A 17,419-nucleotide genomic window follows, 5' to 3' on the forward strand; every position below is an offset into this window, starting at 1 on the left:
GCAGGTATCAAATTAGGTGAAAAGCGTTTACTTACCAGGCTTGCCTGTTTGTTTTGCAAGCAAAGGACAAGAAGCAACAGAAAATGGAAGCAAAACAGATAATCAGGACAGTTGTTAGGAAAGCAGAAAAAAATCATTTGCAACAACCTGGAAGGCAGAAAGCACAGAAGTCTCTCTTTGTTCTGAATTCTGAATATTCGATACTTGAGCTTAATAAAACACAGTCTCTTTTAAAGTGACATTTGATGAGAATGCACCATGATGGCAGAACAGGATGTCACGTTGGCATGGGGCATTGGTGAAAGCCTTATGGAAGCCAGAGAGCCAGGCTGGAGCCAGGAGGAGCTAGCATTGGGGGGTGGGGGGACTGGTTTTAACTTCAAAATGCAGCTGAAGTCACTCTGGTCCTGAGTGTCAAGCTCTCTGGTCTGAGTGTTGCCTTTCCCCAAGGCTGCTGGATAGGTGAGTGAGAACATGAAAAGAAAGATGGAACCCAGGTGAGACGTGTGACTGTGTTTCCATGTAACCCTGGCCAGAAAGAAGGCATATCCTGCCCACAGTGACAGCGAGTCTCAGCCATGTCTTTGTCCCTTACTATCCTCTATAAGGACATGAGGACCTCGAAATCTATGGTGGCCCTAATCAATGACCACCACAGATGTGCCACCTTTCCAATGAGAAAAACTCTGGAAAGGTGGAGAAGGAAGAGGATGGTGGGTGAGGATGGGGATCGGACACACAGTGAGACACCTCCCTGAGTGACAATGTTGCTCCCGGCTAGGGATGCTGGAGGCGGTCTCATGGAACCATCCCAGAGAGTACTCAAAACTCCCAGGGCAGGAAATGCTCAAAAGGGGGTGTGTTCACAGCTCTTCAGGAGCCAGACGGACCCTCAGACCAAACACACCAATTTTCTTTTGCGGCCAGAGAGTGGTATGGGAGCAGAAGAAAGGGTGAGGGGTGGGGGATGGGGTGGGCATGTGTGGCCACAATCCCCGACTCAGGGTGGGAGGGATGAATGTAGATGGCCTTCTTGGGAAGGGGGGCTTAGTTACATTCACATTCTATGTCCCCTCCATACTGACTGGGACTGAGAATGTTGTTGGAAGCCTTCTCCCTGTACAAACTCTGTGAAGGAAGGCTCAGCACTGAATAACCTGTCACCATAGGGCAGGACACTTATGCCAACTAGACAGACTCTCACTCTCAGTTTTCAAGAGGGACCGTCGGCTACAAATCTGCCAACTGAGCAAGAGAAGATGGCACCGGGCAGTCTTCTCTCAGGAGCAAAGCCCACACCCTCCCACTCTGCTTCCAACATTTGTCTAAACGTCACCACTAACAACAAAAATAAAAACGTATGACTCTGAGACGTAGATGGATGTTTCCAGACGAGTGCTGGCAGGTCTAATTGATGGTCTCACATCCCGAGACTCCAGGAGACCAAAAGGTTTTGCTCAATTTGCCAGACAATAGTGGATGTAAATCCTTCATCCTGAGCACTTTGATCAGCATTTTCAATTCCAAGAGATTTTAAAAAAACCTCATTCATATGTATCCATAAATTCTTATACCAATGGAATAAAGACATTTCTTTTTGACAGGAAGCATGTGCCATGAGGCTGAGCCTCAGAAACATCCAAATGGCCGCCTCTGTGAGTCCTGGGGTGAAATCGCCTTTATTACAATAAATCCAAATGAAAGCCCCTTCGGTGAATGGAAAGCATTTGACTGTTGGCCTCTTCACAGTCCACAGGCTGCTTTTATCTCTGTCTGGGGACAAGCTAGAGGTGTGATGTGACTCACAGATCCAAATGTCTGCGAGAGAGAGAGGGTATCTGCCAGCAAGTGTCGAGCATGGACACATAACTGCACTCAGAGTGTGCTGGGATTCTACTCCACATTTTCTTAAGAGAGAAAGATTTTCTAAAAATGGGGGATATTGTGGACCTAAGCAAATAAGTAAGTAAATAGATAAAAAAAAAATTTAAAAAGGCAACAACTTTCCCCTGAGAGTCATAGCAGCATCTTCTCAATAGCAATCGTTAGTATAAAAACGTGGGCTTGAAATTTGTGCAAAGTCCTTTCTTATAATCTGTAGTAAAAAGAGAGCTCAAGGAGACCCAGGTGTGTGTAGCTTATAAATTAAGGCTGTCTTTGGGGCCCTGCTGGCAGCACAGTGGTTAAGAGCTCGGCTGCTAACCAAAACATCGGCAGTTCAAATCCACCAACCGCTTTCCTTGGAAACCCTGTGGGGCAGTTCTGCTCTGTCCTGCAGGGTTGCTATGAACCAGAACTGACTTGATGGGAACGGGTTTGGTCTTGGTTGCCTCAGCACGGTCAGTACCGGCTGCCAGGGATGCTATGTTAAGGATTCTGAGGCACTGTCCAATCTCAGCGAGAAAGAGTGCTGCGATCAGTGAACAGTGTCTGCCACGGTGGTCACAGGAGGAAGGCGAGGGGGCAGCTGGACTGCCCCAAGCTCTGCTGTCCTTGCCCTTGACCCTTGTGGAAAGGCTGAGCAGGGCGTTTTGTCACTTGAGTCTAAACTAAGGTTGGGATTTAGGGATTTGATTCCTATTCCATGAGCACTCAATCAATTCCCCAAATCTCTTTCCTGGTGAACTGGACAGTCCTCAGCTGGGCCAGATGGTAGCCTTCAGGTGACTGTGATGGCTTCCCCAGGCATAAGTAGTGCTAAGGGACATCCTAGTGGGTGTTTCTAGATTTCAGTGCCCAGGCTCTCTGTTCTGGACAGAGCCACGATCTGTGGTGCTTTGAAGGACCTTAGGCTTTGAGGAGTTCCTGAAGGGAACGCGCTCAGTCACATCCTTCCCACACGCACACAGTCTAGAAGCCTCAGGCAGGCCTGAGCCGCCGCGGGTCAGACACCTACCTATCATCTGAGCGATGGTCTTCTCATACTCAGCCACTATTTTCCTGTAAGAGAAGTGAACGCATGTTGGAACCATGACAACAGAGCCATTTTAATCTCACTCAAGGGCCCATGAGCTAGACGGCAACAGCAAGTGTACACAGGACAGACCCACGCTTCTAGGGCCACCTCCAGCCTCAGCCCTCTCCTTGCACAAAAAGATGCATTTTCCCAGTGCACGACTAATACGCCACTCCCTGTGCAAAACCTCCAATGCCTCCTACTGCCCGCTAACGGGAAAAAAAAAAAAAGGCGAAAGCTTCACCTGATAATGAAGCCTCCTGCAGTCTGGGTGCGATCTCCCTCATCAACCTTACCTCCTTCTACACCATCCTGTGAACACAGTGGCTCAGTGAGAACTAACTGTTTCTTATTTGGTCTGGGCTGTCTCACCTCCACGCCTTTCTTTGTTCATGCTGTTTACGTCCCCTCTTTATTTCTACCTGTCATAGTCTACTTGTTTCTCAAGGTCCAACTCAAATGCTGCCTCCTCCAGGAAGCCTTCCATGGCTCCTCTTTGGAAATCCATAGCACTTTATCTGCATCTCCTTTTTCTAAAGCATCTCATACACCTGGCGCCACCGTACATGAGTCTTACCTTCTCTATGACAGTGGAAGCTCCTCAAGGCCCAGAGACCACTTCTCACTCACCTGTGTGTGTGAGGGTGGGAGGGACAGGCCTGGAGAAGCAGCTCTTGGGTACCCTCAATAAACAGTAACTGCACAAAAGCACTAAGATTACCTGCTGGGAAGACTGTCTCATGCTGCCCCCCATGAAAGGACTGAGAGGGGTGACAAAGCCCTTCCTTCAAAGTCAACCTTCTAGAAGCAACCTCTCAAAAAGACTCAGGGGTGTCACCTACATTATCCAATAATCACTCCCCACAAGGGAACCAAGAGCTGTCAGCCACCAGCAAATCCATGACCCTGATTCCAGAAGACTCCAAAGATCCAGGAAGCCTGGGCTGAACAACCCACCTCATTTCCATCACTTCCCTCCGGCTTTCTTCATATTTATCTTTCCACTCTGCGACCTCTCTCTCCTTGGTTATGATCTAGTATCAGGGAGAAGAAAAGAATGGTTAGCGCTAAAGGGGTGAATTCAGATTGGAGCCATTCACAGACCAAGACAAGGAGAAACGGAATGCATATGGAATTTAGACCCCTTACACCAACGTGTAGTTATATTCAGACAACTTCCCGAGCATGAGGAAGAAACAGGCCAGATACCAGACTTCCACAATGCCTACTGGGGAACAACCAAAATGCATATGTCTTTTGTTATAAGTCAAAGCCGGAAAGGCCAGTTAAACAATGGTATCTAGGAATAACAAAGCCCATGGTTTGCCACCATCTCTGCCTGTAGTGTTCTGAGGAGAAAATTCATCTCCAGAGGCCCTTGCTTCGTGGGCTGTAGGTATACACATTTCTTATTTACACATGGCAGAAATGATCTTTCCCCACTGGTACTGGTGCTGGCCTTCTCCAAGCCACACACCCCCGTACCTCTGCCCTGGCGATCTGCAATGCAGAGTCCAAGCTGGGCTGCTGGTACAGAAGGCCTGGGGCTTTCTCCACCTCAGAGGTCCCGATGCGGGAGTACAAGGCTGTTTTGGAGATGGAGACATCTGTTGGGTGAGCAGCCTCTCTCTGTGGAATGGTTTCCCATTTAAAAAAAAAAAAGTTAACATTAATCATATGACAAAAGAAGATTGTATTCATCGTCTGGTGAATGGGTCATTTGTATGGACTGGAAACAAAGACCACCAATAGCATGAGAAAATGCAACAACTAATGGAAGGGGAGATGCTGGGTACAATCTATGGAAATCTATCATTTTGCACCTGTGCGAGCAGACAAAGAGGCTAATGGTGGAGGCCCCTGAACTCCACGCCCTTGGACTCAAGCATGTCTGGTGCCTGCTTATCGCCGCCATTTATCAGACTCCAACGCACTTAGGCACAACACGTAAGAACCAAGGTAATCATTCAGCAGGCTCCGCTTCCCAAAGAAAAGCTTGATGGTGAATGATGTTGAATTCTACTCTACGTCTGCCTAGTTTTGAATAACAGCAGATTTGATCATTTTTGTAAGACTACCCACATTTCTATTTGGGGGGCATTTGTTCAGCTCCATTTGATAGCATGTGATTCACACAAAGTTTAAGGCCTACCATAGTTGTCAGTCAATCACCGTCACCTTCAAAAAGCTAGAGTTTCTGGATTCCTTAAAGGTAACATAACATGGAGTTATGCTGTCACAAAGGCCATTAGGTCAACGGGAAAACTAAAAACCAGATCAATGAGAATATCCACATTTGCTGGTAGGACCCTCAACAAGTGGTATGATCCCCTCCACCCAAGTGGCATTGGTTTGACTGTTGTATCCTTCTGTAGAGGACAAACATGACCCTCCTGGGAGCAGAGGAGCGGCCTCTGGTCTCCCTGCCCCCACCTGCCCCTTCCCTTTGAACAAATGTTCAGCAGTTTCCAACACAGTTGAGATGCGGTGTTAGGAGTCTCCTCTACCAGCACAGCCAGGTTGTCAGTCTACTTCTACTGCAAAAGACACATCAAACCAACCAAACTCACAGTCCTATTCATTAACCTCATGGAGCTGTTGTGGTTGCCAAGGCAAGGCTCCACCTTGGTTACCGAAGTCCAATGCTCATTAAGTAACGGTGGTCTAACAGGCAGAGTATGGCTGCTTCTTCCTCAGGAAATGGACGAGAGTAAATTGAGCAGTGAACAGAACACTACTCTCCAGTGCAAAGAGGGATATTTGGGAAAAAAATGAGGATGCATCTTTAAAAGGGCAGCAGATAAGACAAAAGAACCAACAACTCAAGGTACCTGAGCAGAATTTTTCTCTTCAATCACAAGAACAGGCAAGCTCGCCCTACTGAAGCATCAGGGGAAATGAACTTGGGAGACAGCTTAGAAAACTCAAACAGAAGTTTAATGGATAGGACTGGAGGTTATGCAGTTAGGTCCAGTTAGTTGTACACATGCAAGGTGAACTAAATGGTTTTGGTTGTCCTGGAAGTGAGCTGCTATTGCTTTGATTTTACTACTCCTGCCTGGACTAACCCTGAAGCGGGACTTGGGTGACCACCGTTGTTCAGAGAGGGGAGTACACAGCCCTGTCCATTCATCCAGATCCTTGAGACATACAGTCACGTGGTAAATGGGGCACTCGGACCTTCTCAGGCTTGGGTCCCAAAGAAGCCTCGTTTTACAGGACATGTGACCACAAGACAACCTCAGGAGCCAGCAGGTTGACCTCTCAGAAGAAACAGTGCCACCTAACCACCAGGCACAGCCTCACGTGTGTATGAGCCACCCTCTGCTGTTTGACATGGTTTTCAAGGCTCTTCTTGTTGGAGGGGAAACTTCTTAAGAAGTAACTGGAAAACTATATACCTAGAGACCAAAACTCAACATTTGCATTTAAGGAGAAAGTTTATAAAAGCTCTGAAGAGGATTAAAAAACAAACAAACCATTCCTATCGCTCTTAATAAAACATTTTGCTTTAAGAAAAATAGAGTAGAATTTCAAAAGGAAAAGGACATTAGATGCCATCTAACTCAGTCTAGTCCTTCTGCAGATGAAAAACGTGAGGATCTGAGAGAGTTAGCCAAAAGGTTTCTCAAAACGAGATTCAGTTCTGACCCAAAACAAACCAGCTCCCTGAAATGCAAGAGAAAATGCATTTAATTAAAACTGCCTTTATCAGACTAGGGAGAAACTAAACATGGTCAACCCAGGCATTAACGATCTCCAAGCTGCCCGGAAGTCCTTTGTAAAGTGAGGAAGAAAATTAAAAAGTCAGTTAAATAACGAGCTTTCTATGTAAATGCAAATGGATACTACCATGTACGGTCATTCACTAGCACCTTTCATCTTAGCCACCTGGTGTTTTCAATAAAGGAACAGATGACTTCAGAATCCATTTGAATTACTGCCTGCGTATATGCGTGTTAATGAAATTCACCATGCGCACCCTGGTTTTTCCTTACAACTAAGACTTGTTTTTCACTGAAATTAATAGGTTTGTCTCTCGCTGATATTTTAAGATTAGATTTAGATTAAGCTTTGTTTCTCTTACATAATCTCCCACTTGCTACTTTAGAGGGACCACACAGCCACTAGAATCACAAATTAAAATGTGAAATGGCCATGACCTAGACGAGCATAGGCCTTTGGAACCAACTTCCACCCCCTCCATTTAAAAAAAAAAAAAAATTTTTTTTTTTAAGCTCCCTTAAATCCCCAATCCCTGCAAGAACCCAAGTGGCCACTGTCACTACTTTCAGACTTGCAGGGCTCATGCCTGGTATCCCTCCCACCTTGCAGCCCTGGGCTGGGGGTCCTGTCACTCAACCAGGCTCATGGTCCTCCCATGGCCAGTCCTCAAAAGGCACTACCACAAGCTACAGCAGGATCTTTGAACCCCAGAGCAATCAGATGCCGACTCGGGGGGTGAGCAGAGCCCGGGAGAGCTGCCCCAGGAGAGCCATGCTGGGTTGAGGATTGGAGGAGTTGCAATTAGGCAGGGAGACTGCAGCAAAGTGGGCTGAGGCCATGAGTGTGGACCTAGGTGGGGGGTCCATGGGGTATCTGGGTCCCATGTTGCCATGTTAGACAGGAGAGTGGCCTTAACTCGGTGCTTGCCCTGTCCAAGTCTAACAACCGAGCAATTCCCAAGCACAGGGGTGGCAAAAACAAGAAAGGTACCTACTACCACTCCCTTATTCTTCACCTACAGAAAGCACAGCTGACGGATCCCTCTTTCTCACTTTCCCAAGACACCGCCTCACAAACCTTCCCAACACGGTCCTGGGCAATCACCACGGATTCTAGAAACTGGCAGATAAGCTGAAACCCATGGGCCAGCCCACTGTCAACCCCTTTTCAGACCGTTCTCTTGGCTTCATGTCTCCCTACTTTCGAGACACTGTTAAATGTTGGGAGATAGTGGTTTTGGGAGAGCCCTGGTGGCACAGTAGTTAAGAGCGTAGCTGCTAACCAAAAGGTTGGTAGTTTGAATCCACCAGCTGCTGCTCTGGAAACTCTATGGGGCAGCTTTACTCTGTTCTATTGGATTGCTATGAGTCGGAATCGACTCGACATTAACAGGATTGCATTTTTTTTTTTTTTTTTGTTTTGGTGGTTTCGAGACAGAGGGTGAGAGAAGAAGGTTGCCCAACTTAACTTCCTCCCTGTCCACCCAATATCCACGCATCTGTCTCTAACAAATCAGGACTCCAGCAGGAATCAGACCCTGGAGGTTGACAACATCTTTCCTCCCCATGGCACCAGAATTTACCACTCCCATGATTCTTCTTTCCAAGATCCCCACATACATCCTACAGTCTGTAAACTGGGTTCCTCTAATCCAGAAAGGCCAACAACTTTAAGGATCATAACCAGTATCTGTTATAGACACAAGGGAAATCAATCCCCTCGTGCACTGTACCCCCTTGGAAGGCTGTAGAGACAGGACATTGCAGTTCTGCCTCTCCTAGTTGAGTTCACTGTTCAATCCAGGGCTGCTGCACCACTCGGCCAGGGGCTCTTGTCACATTTAGCCCCAGGAGGGCCCGACAAAATTCAGTTGAACCAGAAGTGTATGGAAGGAAAGTAATAACGAGGCTGCAGCCAGACACCCCAACTCCTCTGGGCTGTCCCTCCTGTGATGTTTTCTTACTAACGAGCTAGAGAAAACCAGCTGCAGTTCCTCAAAGGCTTCCCCACTCCCCATCAGTCTAAAGGGAAATGTAAGTTGAACTGCTCTCAGGAATGGCCAGACAACCCACCATATTTCATGCAGATTCCATCCCTCAATCTGATTTTTTGTTCCAAGTGATTTCATTTTTGCATTAGCAACAGTTTCAGACCACACTGCCAAAAAGACTGCGCTATATCACCTGCAGCTGATATATATGGGTAGAAAAAAGAGCAAACTGAAGGCCCAGCTGCTGTCTTCGCTTTCTACACATTAGCAGTTCCCAATGCTGTGAGGTGTATTTAAGCGTCTGTAGGAATCAGGAACTCACAGGAACCTAACTGAGGCTGATGAGCTGCCGGAAAGATCATCTACTTTTCACAGGCCACAGTCAGCAATATACTTTTTATAAAAAGCGGTACAAGTTTCTACTGTAGAGAAAAACGTGGCTATACTCCAGGACATCCCTACCCTCTGCCCCTAGAGAACATTCTTTTAGCGTGCACTCCTGAAATACACTAGGCTTAGTGGGTTTCTGTGGCAATATTTTCTAAATCACAATCGGGACACAGTCTGAGAACAGAATGTTACTGACAGGAATCAGCTCACAATCCACATTTGCCGACTGCCATCTCTGACAGACTGCCATCTCTGACATGTTCTCAGAGGAAGGACAGGGACATCCAGGCACTCCAGAACACTCCCTACTCAGAAGTCTGAATGCTTATCGGAACATGCTCAACCCTGCCCTGAGCTTCTCCTGGCCAGGAAGGCACCATATTTCTAACAGCCAAACTTTAGCCATTTCATTCTGTCTCTAAGCTGCTCCCCAAAGATACCAAGAAATAAATCTAGTGGGGAAATCCTTATTGCTCAATGGTTTCTAAAAAATCGTTCATGGCCATTACACCCGCGGAGAGAGCCAGGCGATGGAGGCAAGTCTATGGCTTCGCAGCAAGGACTTCACTGATATGTATTTATATTCTTATTCCAGCCTGGGCCCTACTGTCCCCAGTCTGGACACCCACCAGTCACTGGGAGGGGTCTCCCCTGCAGTCCCACAGGCTCCCTCCCAAGGAAAGCACATATAGGGGCCCTCAGCACAACCAGCAGCCAGCTGAGCCCTGGCTCCTATGCCAAGGAGAGAGATGGAGAGAGCACAGCCCATGGACCAACAGGAGATGAGCAGGGCAAGAGGCCCCTCATCCAGAGACCTGGATTCTTGTCCTCCAAAAGCCTGTGAATCACTGTCAGGCCTTGGGCTGGTTACATGGCTCAGTTTTTCCATCTGTAAAATGGGAATCAGATCCACCTACTGTGAAGAGATGCTGGGGGCATCAGATCAGGTAACAGAGCAAAAGTGAAGTGTTAGCTGACAACAGCTGCTTTCTTTTACTAAACACCTACTCTGGGCTAGGCACCGTGCCGCCCTTCATACACCATCTGACACGCCATCTGTAGACCTCACAAACTAAACCAAACCCACTGCCATTGAGTCAATTCCCATTCATAGTGACCGTACAGGACAGAGGAGAACTGCCCCATAGGGCTTCCAAGGCTGTGATCTTTACAGAGATAGGCTGCCATATCTTTCTCCCACAGAGCGGCTGTTGGGTTCGAACCGCCAAACTTTCCGTTAGCAGCAAGGCGCTTTAACCACTGCACCACCAGTGCTCCTAAACTAGTCCCAAATTGTTTACTTCTCTCCAGCTTCCCTTACTGTGCCCTAGTCTAAGCCACCATCATCTGTCACCTGGATTATGGCAGAGCCTCCTAGCTGATCTCTCAACTTCTAGTCCACCATCCTTACATGGGAGCCAGGTGATTTTTCTCAAACGTAAATCAGATCATGACACTCACGACCAAAACCCCATTGCATGGAGTCGATTTGGACTCATGGCGATCCTACAGGACAGAGTAGACCTGCCCCGTAGGGTTTTCAAGGCTGTAAGTCTTCACAGAAGCAGACTGCCACACTGTTCTACTTCAGAAGAAGCACCCTTCTCCAGTGGGTTGGAACCACTGACCTTTCAATCAGCCAAGTGCTTCACCACTGCGTCACCAGGGCTCCGTGTGGTTCTCACAGCAACCTGAAAACTCACTATTATTGACCTCATCTAAAGAGGGGAAAACTGAGGCTCACAGAGGTTCAATGACTGTTTCAACGTCACAAAGCATAACTAGAATGCAAGCCCTGGTCTGGCTCCAGAGCCCACCTTCTTGCTTTCCATTGTACCATGCTACCTCCAAAAAGTGTCACAAATATTGCCATTACCACCAGGGTCTTCATCCTCCATAGGTGGGATACAGGCTCTGCACACCTTCAATTGGGGTCTCAGCTGAGTGGGCATAGGGCATGGACTGTGAGGTCAGAGCGGCTTTGGCTGAATACTGGAGTTGCTACTTGCTAAATGACCTCATGAAAGGTACTTAACCCCCTGGAGCCCCTATTTCTTCATCTGTAAAATGGGGACTCACTTCATACAGTTGTGGTGGAATTAAATGAGATAACATATGGGAAATACAGGCTAAAGTGCCTCAGGGCTTTCAGGGCCTCAGAAAGCCTACCTCCTGTAGTTTTTAAGTGTGGATCCAAGGATAGATTTCAGCTGGCCTGTGGAGTCCTGGTGGAGCAGTGGTTAAGAGCTCACCTGCTAACCAAAAGGTTGGCAGCTCAAATCCACCAGCCGCTCCTTGGAAACCCTATGGGGCAGTTCTACTCTGTCCTGTAGGGTCACTATGAATTGGAATCTACTCAATGGCAGTGGGTTTGGTTGGTTGTTTTTGGTGAACTCCGTGAGGCGAAATACCGCATTTTCTTAATATGTACATTATTCTAGCAAGGTGGTCTCCACCTTTTATCAGAATCACAAAGAGTCAGAGGGCTGAGGTGAAGAGGTGCTGGTCTCATCCAGTCTCTTCGTTTTACAGATAGGGAAACTGAGGCCCCATTATCATGAGGGGAAGTGGCCCAGACTCCCAGTGAGAAGACTTCTGACCAAAACCCCTGATATTTGAACCACTAAATCTTCTCATCAGAATGACTAGCTCTCGGCCAAGAGGAAAGCTTCCCAGAACTGAGCTGTGACTTCTGAAAGCCTGTCCCCTTCCCAGAAGTTGTGTGGAGGGGTGGGCTCAGCCTCACAGGTCCACATGCTCTGTCTGCAGCAACTCATTCAGCTTGTTAAGGACAATCACCTCACACCTGGAAGCCCCCAGGGTGCCCTCTCAGTATCAAATGCACTCTAAGCAGGGTTTGTAAACTACAGCCTGAGGGCCAAATGTTTTACTGGACCGTGGCCACGCCCATTCACTTGTGTATTACCTCTGGCTACCCTCCCACTGGAGACCCTGGTGGCATAGTGGTTAAGTGCTATGGCTGCTAACTAAAGGGCTGGCAGTTCGAATCTGCCAGGCGCTCCTTGGAAACTCTATGGGGCAGTTCTACCCTGTCCTATAGGGTCGCTATGAGTTGGAAGTTGGAATCGACTTGACGGTACCTTCCCACTACAACACAGAGCTGAGTAGCTGTGAGGGAGATGGTCTGGCCCACAAGGCCTAAAATGTTTTCTATCTGGCCCTTTACAGAAAAAAAGTTTGCTGACCTTTGCACTAGAGCACCATCTAACAAGCTCATCAAAGGGCCAACTGATGCTCTCAGGGAAGGTCTGTCTCACTTACTGTTCAGGATTGATTAGGGCCCAGCCTCAGTAAAGCTAGATGTTAACTCACAGAAAATAGAATAGGTGCAAATTATTTTTGTTCCGTAGAGGATAAATTTCTGTAGAAAAAAAAATTTTTAAACCCAAATGTTATGATTTTTTATTCTGTTTAACCAGTATTAACCCATTTCCTGTCTAAGCTTGCAATCTTATTTTAGCTTACTTTACTCCACTGGTCAGATACATTAATCTCTCGTATTATCCATTCAATCAGCATTATCGTTCTGCCAAACCAAAACCAAACTTGCTGTCAAGTCGATTCCGACTCATGGTGACCCCACGTGTGTCAGAGGAGAACTGGGCTCCCTAGAGTTTTCAATGGATGTGATCTTACAGATGGCAGGTCTCCAGGCCTTTCTTCCGAGGGGCCTCTGGATGGTTTGAACCACCCATCTTTCAGTTAGTAGCTGGGTGCTTAATGGTTTGCCCCATCCAGGGACTCCATTTAACCAGTCCCCAGTTCCCTACCTAACACTGCAATCATATTCTAGGCTTCTTTACCCCATAACCTCCATTCAAGAAGCTTTACCATCCTGCTAGTCCCCTCACTAATGAGTTAAATAACTCTCAGCCATGAGCTCACTATGTGTTTTTTGCAAGAGTTACTCTTTTAGCCTTTTGAAAATTCCACTCAGTCAGAGCCCGGAGTCACGTGCCTGACCGACGGTTAGCAAAGCAGCGCTGGGACCACGCGACACACACAGCATTCTGAGAGCGGGCTGGGCAGCACACCGGTACCTTGGCGTCCTGGCGACTGCGCGAAGCCAGGGTGATCTGCCTGGCCAGCTTCAGGGCTTCTATCCTCATGATGGCAAACTCTAACTCCTCCTGCCCGCGGTGGGGTATGAGCGAACCGTGGGGAAATGCAGCAAGACAGGACGTAAATGTCTCCCACATCCAGGAATGAGAGGCCACTTAAATGTGTCATGACAGTTGCTCGGGAAACACACACGCGCCAGGGTTCTTTCACAATTAACACCTCAGCAGATCATGAAATAAGTGTTTAATTTCCTTTTTTTTTTAAATCACTCTTTCGAATGTCTGTCAGGATGCATTAGTGGCTGACAGGAGGTGAGTTTTAAGGTGGGATCAAGACGTTTGCAGCACTGTTTGATTTGATTTCCTTTGTTCCCTTAATGTAAATTTGGCCAACAGTCTCTGTGGATGGATCCGCAACTCAAACGACTGTTAACAATCTCTCTAGGTCTGCTCTGAATGTTCCAGTCTAGAGGATATTAAATTAAATTGTCAAATTTGAAGCACAGCGTAGATAATTGTTTTGGTGCCAGATGTGAAACCAAGTCCAGATGTTATCTCAATGGGAGTCTGAGATAGCCTCTCATATAGAAATAGTTTGGCTCCATGGTGATCTAATACCTTTAGTTTGGAGAATAAATCGCTGAAACTGCTGTTAGGGCTATCAAGACTTCTGAAAAATGACCATTTGGGGCCAATTTCCAAACTGAGGTAGAAATGGTTTGTTCAATAGGTAATCACACGATTTATGTAATTTTGGCATCGTGGATAAACAGCACCGTGTACGGGTCCTGAGGGAAAGATATTTCATTTAGAGCTAAAAGTTCCTCGTTAAATAATGCTGCCTCCTTCCTTTGGGGCTGGGGGGCGGGGGGGTGGGGAGGTTGGTGGTTCATTCTCTACTGAGGTTTTGACAAACTCCCGAAAAGTCACATGTGGGCTACAAACCTGAAGTTTCTGAGCAAATACTGGGGGATTCTTTTCTGCTAAGTCGGGCTCCAGGTAGTCAAGCGCACCACAGAGAGAGGCTGGATGAGCCAGCCTGCTGAGGAGGGCGTCAGCAGAGACAAAGGAGCCCTCTGGAGCTGTCTGAGGCCGGCAGAGAGGAGCACACAGAGGAAAATAGAGGAGAGCAGATAGTGATATTGATTCCAGGCAAGGACCATGCATCTCTTTGCTCGACATTTCTTTCTTAAGGCTAAAGAGAGGATCAATGAGATGTCAACGCTTTCGTCCTCCCCTGGACTAATTACCACGGACACACAATGGTTGAGATTGGCAGGCCCAACCCCCCTCCGCAAAAGCACAGCCCTAAGTGCCCTCCCACCCCCACACCACCCACACTCTCTGAAACCATAGCCAGTCAGCGGGAGGAAATGGACCATTTGCTTATTTATTTGAAAAATCTCAGGGGAAAGGGGAAGGCAAGCTAGTTGATGGATTTTCCAAACACAACTCATCAAGAAAAGACCTCCAAGTATATATTTCAAAGTAAGCGAGATTTTGTTTTCACAAAGGTCATTTAAAACAAAAAATGCAAAGATGATTTCAAATGAAAAGTGTCTCCTGGTAGATCTGAAAGACTTCAAAATCAGAAGTCAGCTCTGCAGCAGTTGAACCATGTACGAGTCCTTCACAATGTTTATTTGAGAAATGGTTTGCTTCACTTCTAGATCCTCTTTTTGCTCACTACTGTTTTTCCAGCATCCAACCCATGCCAGACACACAGTAGGTGTTCAATAAATATTTGATACATGAGGTAAATGAATGGTCTACTAATAAGGAGGAACAAAAGCAATACACCTACTCCTCACTTATCGATGTCTCGTTATCTGACATTTTGCATTTACAATAGTAAAAAATCTATTTGACTACTTAGTGCATTAATGATGTATGTCTGGCAGTAACAAACAAGATGTGAGGCGAGAGTTAACACTGGCTGTGATGGTTAAGGTCATGTGTCAACCTGGCTGGGCCATGATTCTCAATGGTTTGGCAGTTATATAACGATGTAATTTGGCAGTTATGTAATGATGTAATTAGGTAGTTACATAATGATGTAGTCATGCTCCATTTTGTGATCTGATGTGGTATTCCTCCATTTTTGCATAACAACCTGGTCTTTGGAACTCAACCATGTTGATAAAGTGAAGAACAGGTGTATACTAAATCAACAGCTTCAAACCCTCTTAGGAATTGCTAACAGGAAGATAAAAGAAATAAAAATAAAATTCACCTAGAAGGCTGGTCCGTTTTCAAAATGAGGAAGAACTTTACAAGTGTATCATATGCTATAGGGAGACCAGAAGTTTAAGCCCTCCTTTAACACAAAGGCCTGCGGATAGACACACGTAATGGTCTGTGAAGGTGAGGTGGCTGAGGCCTTCAGCTCTGTCTATTTGTTCTGCAGGACCTCATTGGGGATGGGAAGGGAGAGGTATAAATCCTAGTCCATACACATAAGAGCCCAACGAGGGCAAGGGAGACCCTCAGTGAGATGGATTGGCATGATAGCTGCAAGGATGGACTTGAACAGGTGGTAACTGTTGAGGATGATGCAGGACTGGGCAGCATTTCCTCCTCTTGTACATAAGGTCACTATGAGTAGGAATCAATTCAACAGCAGCTATCTATATCTATCTCTCTGTCTGTGTGTCTCTGCCAAGAGTCAGCCCTCTGCCACCACCGAAGCAGAGGCAGGGTACAGACTGACGACTGCTCCAGAGCAGCAATCCAGCTAAGGGGCTGAAAGTGGAAAGTAAATAACCTTGAAGGCAAAGAAAGCACCAAGAAGACTGGTGAGAACTGCAAACGCACAGGGGTGAGAGTGGAGGGCCTTTTATTTGTCATTGTGGATTGGGGGCTCCTAGGCTGGTTTCTGTGGTGTGGGGGATGCGGTGCAGCCAAGACAGTGCTGCTCTGAAGGCTGGGCCCTCTTGGTGATGGGATCCCGCTGGCCCAGCCTCATCCTCAGTGATCTCAGCCCCCTGGGCCCCCACTTACAATTTCAATTGGATCTGAAGCAGTCCCCAAGGCCATGGCCTCCAGCTCTTTCTGCGTGGACTTCTCTGGCACCTGCAAATGTGGCTCTTGGTTGGGGGCCAACCCTCGTGGGATGGGATGCTGGATTTTGGCCCCAGCATTCATAAGGGCCTCGGTCTCCTCAAAACTTGACCTGGGGGAACAAAGGGCACCTTCAGAATCTTTGCGTTGGAAATCCCTTTGAAATGAGCCACAACACCCTGGCTGCACAACATCCCAAGACTCTGGACATCCAGGGCTGCACTCCCAAAGGGCAATGGAGCAGGTCTTTGGTGGCTAAGGGGCCTCTAGACATCACTGTGTGAGGGAGAAGCAGTCCAGTTCCAGCCTAGGGCTTGCTGACAAGGGAAGGTGGGAAGCACAGATGAAGCTGGCTAGGGGGCCAGACACCATGGGCTAAGGGGCACAGATCCCACTGGCTAAGGGGCACAGGCTCTGCAGCTAAGCAGAACATTGCAGGTGAGGGGCAGGGGGATTCTGCCTTAGTCCAAAGGGCAGCCATGAACAAAATCACTGTGTCTATACCTTCGGCACGTGTGGACAGTCCGAGGGAAAGGCAGGCTGCCTTAATACTCGCAAAGCAAACTAAGTCAGAACAACGATGTGAAGGTGACCAAAGGCTCCGGGGCCTCCGACCTGGCTCATGATCCTCCCACTACGTAAGCCGTACCCTGAACACGGTGTTGGGGAGTCTGACATCCGGACGGGAGGAGACTTGACGGGGCTCTCCTGAGAAGTGTCAAACATCAGGTACAAAGCCTGCTTCTTCGGGGTGTCGTCATCATGCTGTGGAGACCCAAATCACATGTTATGGGTTGAACTGTGCCCCCCAAAAGACATATTGAGGTCCTAACCCCTGTACCTGTGAACGTGGCTCTGTCTGGAAATAGAGTTTTTCTTTCGTTATGTAAATGAGGTCATATTGTCAGATGGGTGCTAAACTCAGAGGTAAGTGAACATGGCCTCTGAGCATGGCCCCAAGAGGGCAAGGACAAGGGCCACACACTGTGCTTGGGCAGCTCTGATATGACTGACGTGGTACCTGAGTCAGGTGCGTCTATGGGTAGGTTTACGTGCCCCACCTTTGGGCCCGACTGACAGCAAGCTGTGGTGTAGAAGCCACGGACCCGACATCTACAAATGATGTAAGGAAAGATAAAGACCAGAGCAACGTGTCCTCACAAGCGCTCCCAGACACCTCAGGCCTCTGAGGGCAGCACTGAACGGCAGCAGGCA

At 47.5% G+C, this 17,419-nt stretch overlaps 1 protein-coding gene across 1 annotated transcript in view; it reads right to left on the minus strand.

Moving 5' to 3' along the window:
• The window catches only part of TACC2 (transforming acidic coiled-coil containing protein 2), a 186,874-nt gene that overhangs the window by 8,224 nt on the left and 161,231 nt on the right, over positions 1 to 17,419 (minus strand). The window contains exons 9-13 of the mRNA XM_064269900.1: positions 16,854 to 16,969; positions 16,145 to 16,316; positions 4,442 to 4,585; positions 3,914 to 3,990; positions 2,897 to 2,940 (exon numbers count right to left, since the gene is read on the minus strand). Coding sequence (XP_064125970.1) covers positions 2,897 to 2,940; positions 3,914 to 3,990; positions 4,442 to 4,585; positions 16,145 to 16,316; positions 16,854 to 16,969 — 553 coding nt within the window. The remainder of the gene's footprint in view (positions 1 to 2,896; positions 2,941 to 3,913; positions 3,991 to 4,441; positions 4,586 to 16,144; positions 16,317 to 16,853; positions 16,970 to 17,419) is intronic.

This window comes from Loxodonta africana, chromosome 16 (assembly GCF_030014295.1).
Source record: "Loxodonta africana isolate mLoxAfr1 chromosome 16, mLoxAfr1.hap2, whole genome shotgun sequence".
NCBI classification, from domain to species: domain Eukaryota; kingdom Metazoa; phylum Chordata; class Mammalia; order Proboscidea; family Elephantidae; genus Loxodonta; species Loxodonta africana.